This window comes from Tetrahymena thermophila (assembly GCF_000189635.1).
Source record: "Tetrahymena thermophila SB210 genomic scaffold scf_8254483, whole genome shotgun sequence".
In the NCBI taxonomy this organism is placed as follows: Eukaryota; Ciliophora; class Oligohymenophorea; order Hymenostomatida; family Tetrahymenidae; genus Tetrahymena; species Tetrahymena thermophila.
In genome coordinates this window covers 344-7,587 of record NW_002476258.1, presented here as the reverse complement: position 1 = coordinate 7,587, position 7,244 = coordinate 344, and the positions used below count along the sequence as shown (strand labels likewise).

Below are 7,244 nucleotides of genomic sequence, written 5' to 3'. Positions count from 1 at the left end.
GATTTGTTTAAAAATATTTAACTTAAAGATACAAATTTTGAGAAATATATGATGAATTTGAGGTTTATTTATTAATTTAGTAGATAAATTTTCTTAATCTTTAATTCTTAACATTTACGATTTTTTAATTTGTTATTTAATTATATTTTAATAAAAATGTCGTTAATTGAATTTGATGTAAAAAAAATGTGTTTGTTTATCTTTCATGTTTAAAATTTAAAAAATTTAAGGAGGGATAAATTGTTTATTATACATGATGGTTTACTTATTTAAAATATTCATGATAGAAAATCAATCATCAATCATCAAAAATCAAAATTTTTATTTACAATTCTATTTGGCTAACATTTGATGAATTAAATAAATAAATATCTCAGAGAGAAGGATGGATTTAATCTCTCCTTTTAAATTGAAAAAAATTAAAAATTTTAAAATTCAGCAAAGAATTAAATATTTTTTTAGATTATTAAATAATTTTTATACAGCAATTCTAATTTAAAATCTGAGAAATGATTAGCAAAAAAAATGCTATAGACGATAAAAATTTAAATGATTTATTATTCAGTGATCAACCTAATTCAAACTAGTAGATAACTCTTTTTATTTTAATTAGCATTTACATTTTTATAATAATTATACCAAGGAATTTAGATGAAGAAGATATGAGAATTTATAATAATAGGCAATAAGAAGTAATTGATGATGATGAAGATGGATTATAAAACTATTAAAATCATTATGATGGCGAGAATAATGGAACAAATAATCAATATGGCCAAAAATTTAATCATCCATAAACCAATAATCCATAAGTGTAAAAGTATAATAATAACTAGTAGTTTTAAAATCAAAATAGAGATTTAAAACCAAACTAAAATTTTAGTTCAAGAAATGTTCCTAGCAATACAGATAGAAATTAAAATCAAATGTATCAAAAATAAAATAAAAATTAAGGATACAGACTCAGCGAAAATGATTTAGTAGATAGTAATGCTAGCTCAGGTACAAAGCAATATTTGCATGAGTAACAAAAAAAGAATACATTTGAAATGTTTTAGCAGTAGAATATACACAATAATTTATATGGAGTTAATGAAATGCAAAGAACACAACATTTCGCAAATTAAATGGATGATTAAAGCCCTAATAAATTAATAGATGAACAAGATTAATAGATTGCAAATGTAATTAATGAAATACCTTGTCCCTTTGGAGATTTAAGTATGACATCTAACTCAAATTCATCAACTCCAGATAAGTCATTTTAGAAATTTGGAATGAATTAAAACAATAGATTATCTAATCAAGGCAATTAATTTAATAAATAGAATTTGCATCGCTTTAATGGCAGCTCAGCTAACATTTAATAAAAGCCAAAAGGAAATTCTAACTTCTAGAATGAAGACAATTTCTATGAAGATGAAGAATAAAATCCTTAAAAAAATAACAAAAAAAATTATTAGGTAACAAAATAGTAGTAAGGACAACATGATGAAGATGAAGATTTCGAAGAGGAAGCCTCCTATAATAATTTTAATTCAAACCAGCATCAATAAAAAAAACCTAATTAAAATAACAAAAACAATAACAACTAAGATTGGTAATAAAATATTATAAAAACAACAAATTTATTTCCTGAAATAAATATGCCCACAATGGAACTTTCAAATGAAAATAGTGCTATATTCTCTCAGTATTAAAATAAATACTATTAATCCCAGCCTAGCTACAAGGATAAACTAGAATAAAATAGATAAAATTTAAAATAATTTTAGCAGCAAATGCAAGAAAATAGTGCATTAAAGCAATATCAAAATAATAAGATAGAAGAAAATGAAGTTGATGAATCATCTTACCAATAGTCAAATTAAAAGATCCATAATAGCAAGACTGGCAATAATAATTACTAAGGCTATTCAGACATCTCTTAAAATATGGAAAAAAGTGAGAATTTCTAAGATGTGCAATAAGACGAATGTGAAGAAGTTGAAGATCCTCGTATTTTTTAATATTAATAATAAAAATTCACAAAAAATCATTTTGCTAATTAACCTGAAATATAAGTAGAAGGCTTTTAAGATTAAGACAACAATCAAAGTCATAATAACCTTGATTAATCAAATAATTAGTTTAATATGAATTTTTAGGATAACAGCTAGATGTATGATTAAAAGTCTAACTTTGGAGAAGATATGAATGAAATTCATTAAAAAGTAGCATAATCTCTCTCTAGAATAAACTAATCTATAGCAGAAAAATAAGTTGTTTAATTATAAGGAATGCTCAAAGATAAAGATAAAGTAATCACAGGTCTTTAATATGAGTAATCGTAGCTTTACGAAAGAATAAATGAAATCGAGGAGAAATTTTCATTGTTATCTGAAAAATATAAAGTAATAAATTCACTTAAACTTTTTAGAAGCTTTAATTTATTTAATTTAGACAGACACAATAAAAATGAATTAAAAAATAAATAATAATCTTTCATTTATTAATTAATTAGCAAGCTAATAAACAAAAAATAGCTTAAATTCTATTTAATATAATATTTATAACAAATTAGGATGCTTCAAGCTTAGAATAGCTAAGAGGAAAGAGCTTAGATGGAGCATAAAAATAAATAGCGAAACTAAGAAATATTGTAGATAAAAAGGAAAATAAAATAGTTCAATTGTCTGAATAGGTGTAACAGCTAACAGGCCATGTGGAATAATTAGAATAAGCTATTGAACAAGAGCTTTATTCAGTTAATTAAGAAATTTCTAAATACAAAATAATTCATGACAGCTATGTAAAAAGGATTTCAGAGAATGAACAATAAATTTAATAGCTCTCTCAGCACAATGAATATATAATGTAGGAGAATTCAACAAGATTGTAAAAACTTGAATAAGAAATGAATAGCCTACGTAAATAGTGTAAGAATAAAGATGACATTAGGGAAGGTGATCTATAGTAGATAAAGCAGAATAATAATGAAATAGAAAGACTCTAATCAGTAATTAAGTAATTGGAAGAAGAGAGAAAATAATCAGAAACAAAATTTAAAGAATTAAGAGATTAATTTGATTTAGTAATGATTTAAAAGGCTGATACAAACACACTCAAAGAATATGAGAAGGTTTTAGGTTTAGAAGATGGCTTTGATGCAAATCTAGTTGGAGAAAACAATAAAACTAATTTGAATCATTAAAAAAAATAATTTGACGATGAACTCAACCGCATCAAAACTAACTATGAAAGATAAATTGCGAAGCTGAAAGAAGAGCTAGCCTACTAAAAAGAATTATAATCAAAAGAGGTATTCCAATAAATGAATAAACATGAAGAAAATAATGCTTAGGGAAGTAACAGAAGTCAAGATTCAAGGATAATTAATATTGAATTTTTACAGAATAATAACAATGCTACTCTCAATCAAACACAAAATAATGATTTCAACCAAACTGTAATTTAATTAATTTTCTTTTAACTTTTTAATAAATAAACAAAAAATTATTCTAAATTAGTCTTTCTTAGAAGCTTTAATATTAATTATCATATTGGCAATTTTTTTTTTCTTTTTTAGATTTAATTATCAATCTAAATTAAAATATTGTTTAATTATTTTTAGGAAATCCTAATTTTTCTATTTATTCATTTTTGCTAATTTTAGATGAGAGAAGTTATTTTTATTGATAATTTTTCTATGATTAAAATCTAATTTTTATATTAATTATATTTTTTTAGAAAAGTGATGTAGTTTAGATAGGATATTCTAGACCTTCTGAGTTAATAAAGTAGAGTTTGAAAGATTTCAACATTATTTAAGAATTTAATTTGATATTTAACGATTCTGATGAAAACAAAGATCCTGATGTTCTTGTTAGCTTTATATAGTAAGTTGCTAACAAAATTCAGAGTTACAAAGGTGATTTGTTAGAAAAAGATAAAATTTTAAAAGAATTACAATAAAAATTTATTGCACTTTAACAAGATTTTAAAGTTCTCAAAAACGAAAAAGAGCTTTTAGCTTCATAATTGAAGGTCAACCGCAATCCTCTACAAGATTCCATATCTGAAAAGAGTCCTATAGTTCAGCAGCTCCAAGATACAGTACTAAACTTAGAAGAAACGATTAAGATATTAGAAAAATCTAAAAGTTAATATTAAGAGGAAATAGATGCCTACAAGCACACAATAGAAATTTTGAAAAGTTAGATAGATGAATGCTAACATAGTAATAATTATTATTTGAATCAAAATGAGCTATTATCATAAAAAGTTTCTGAATAAGAATAAGGTAAATAAATTTTTAAAAATATTTAAATTATAAATAAATAAATAAAATAGAAATTCATTTCTTGAATGAGCAATTAAACTAACTTCAAGATAGTGATCAAAATCATTCTTAAGAGATGAAAAAAGCTTACAGTTAAAGACAGGAATATGTAGAAAGTTAATTAACTGAAAAGATTAATGGACTCTAAGAAAAGCTTAAGAAAAAGAATAACGAATTAACAGACATTTCAATATCTAAATAGTAAATGGCTGATGAGTTAAGATAATTCAAAAACAAATACAATGAAACCACTTTGAATTATGAAAAATAATTGAATGCTGAAAAGAAAAAACTTAAGGATCTCTAAGAAATCAATGAACAGCTAACAGAATAACTTAAAGAATAACCCGATCTTTACAATTAGCTCTAGCAATCACAATATGAACACACATTTAAAAAAGAAAAAATAGAAGAATATGAAACTTAAATTGAGAAACTCAAAGCAAATTTAAAGAAACAGTAAGAAGAATTCAGTTAGATTGAAAATGAGCTTGAAAACTGTTAACAATAACTTAAATAAGAAAAAATAGAGAAAAATCGTGTTCAAAATCAGTTAAATACTCAAACAAGTTGTTTGAAATTAGTGGAAAAAGAAAAAGACCTCCTATTAGATGAAAAGAAATAAAACTAGAAATTACAGAAAGATGTAGACCAATTGAAGAATGAGATCAAACAGAAGCAGGATGAAGTTAAAAATTTAATTAAAGCTTCTAAAGAAAATGAAGAAAATCTAAACAGTTAAATTAAAGATTTACAGTAAAAGTTAGAAAAGAGTAATTAAAATTTTAAGAAAGCTGAAGAATCTAAAAAAGCTGCAGATGAAAAAAACACAGAGCTTACTGCTTAAATTGAATTTTAATAAAATAACAACAAATTAATAAAAGTAAATTTAATTATTTTTAATCAATTTTTTATTTAACTATTTTAACTTTAATAAAAGCAAAAAGAAGAGTACATTAAAGTACTAGAGGAGTAAAAGGATAAATTGGAGAAATAAATCAAAGAAAAAGATAAAAAGAATATTGAATTATTTAACAATTAAAAGCAGATTTAAGACTAAATCAAAAAAGCAGAGTCAAATTACAATTAATGCAGAGAAGAATTGGAAAAAACAAAGAAGCAACTTAATTTAAAGCAACACGATATTAAATAATTAACAAATAAATGCTAAGATTTACACAAATCTCATTAAGATCTGTCAGTCAGATATGAAGAAATTGTGCTAAAAAATGACCTTCTTTCGACACAAATCGCCAGTGAAAAACCTACAACAAGCAGATCACATAACAGAGTAAATATTTAATAAAACAAACATATTGGAAAAATTTAATTAATTGATAAATAAAGATAAAAACATAAGAAGACCAAAACATTAATGATTCAGAATTTGAATAAGTAAAGGTTTTCTTAACTTAAAAGATTCAATAGCTGCAAATTTAATTGAGAGAATCCTTAGAAAAGCAAGAAGACTTAGAAAGAGATAACAATCAACTTAACAGAGAGCTTGAGGATAACAACTTGGCAAATGAGGCTCTTCATTCTAAATTAGAAGATTTATCATTAAAAAACAATAAATAATAGCAAGATATTTAGCAACTTAATCTCTAAATTAAGGTAGACATTTTTAAAAATCATAAAATAAAATTGAATTTAATATTTTAAATTGAAAAAGGATTTGGTTGAGGTGAATAATTAGCTAAAAGAATAAATGAACGAGATTATGAATGAACAAAGTTTATCCAAATCGTAGATAAATTTAACTAATAAAACCATTAAGACTGCTTAACATGTAAATTAGAATAGAGTAAGAGACGAAAATATTGATATTTTAAACTAGAATGATATCAGCTAAAGTATCAATAAAACTACTTTGAAAAAGTAGCAAGACTTTAATCCAATGGATTAATTCTCTCCAGAAATGCTTTCAGCAGAAGATACTATAAATTTGATGCTTGATATTCTAAGAAGAACAACAAAATCTAATGAAATGACTAGATTACTCGCTAATTCTGATGAGTTTGTTGATTTAATTGAACAAATTAAAATTATTAACAATGAAAGTAATTTCTTTGGAGGAGACACCCGAAGTGAACACAAATCTCAAAGAAGCTTTTCTATTTTAAGCAGTGCTAATAAATACAGTTCGAATCATCCACATTAAAAAACAATACTTAATCAATTTTAAAATCCATAACAACAATAATAATATCTTTAGTAATTATAATAGCAAATGGTATATTTACCATAATAGTCTCTTCAATCTTAAATCTAATAATAACAATAATAGTATTTCTCAAATCAATCTCTAATGTATAACAATACTAATACTAATTCAATGTCACAAAGCTAAATTTAACAACAATATATGAGCAATAACCCTAACATATCAAGTAGCAATCTATCAAACTACTCAACTCAATAAATAAATTACTAATAAAATTTCATTCCTGAATCTGTTAAATCAAGAAGAAATAACAATATAAGTGGCTATTACTGATGCTTTTTAAAATAATTCTAATTCTAGCAATCAAATATCAAAATTGCTTAATTATAAAATAAATATTTAAATATTTTTGAGATTAAGGTATAATTAATAATTAATATCAAATTTACAAATCTTTATAAATCAATCCTCTTAAAACAAACTTAAAATATATATCATTTTTTAAATAAAGTAATTTTCTTCTAAATATTATTAATTTTAATCATAAGTCGTACATGCTTACAAATTAGTTTTCAAAATTAATTAAATTTTGACTACGGAAAACCAATTATTTACTTAAATTTAAATATCTTTAGATTTTTTATTAAAATTTAATTTATTGAATAATAATTTTTTTTATTGGAATAAAAAATAAAATCAAAAATTATCAATTTTTATTATTAAAATCAGAATATATATATATGTTTCAAATTTGTTTAA

At 23.2% G+C, this 7,244-nt stretch overlaps 1 protein-coding gene across 1 annotated transcript; it reads left to right on the top strand. All coding sequences in view use genetic code 6, as the record gives it.

Moving 5' to 3' along the window:
* Positions 1 to 509: 509 nt before the first annotated feature.
* On the top strand, positions 510 to 6,818 carry TTHERM_00821780 (hypothetical protein; the record flags this gene model as incomplete). The annotated part of the gene is made up of 8 exons (XM_001031508.2): positions 510 to 586; positions 644 to 2,393; positions 2,564 to 3,448; positions 3,730 to 4,282; positions 4,333 to 5,204; positions 5,262 to 5,612; positions 5,669 to 5,935; positions 5,994 to 6,818. 8 exons carry the CDS (start codon positions 510 to 512, stop codon positions 6,816 to 6,818), a joined length of 5,580 nt encoding a protein of 1,859 aa, XP_001031508.2.
* Between the last annotated feature and the right edge of the window lie 426 nt (positions 6,819 to 7,244).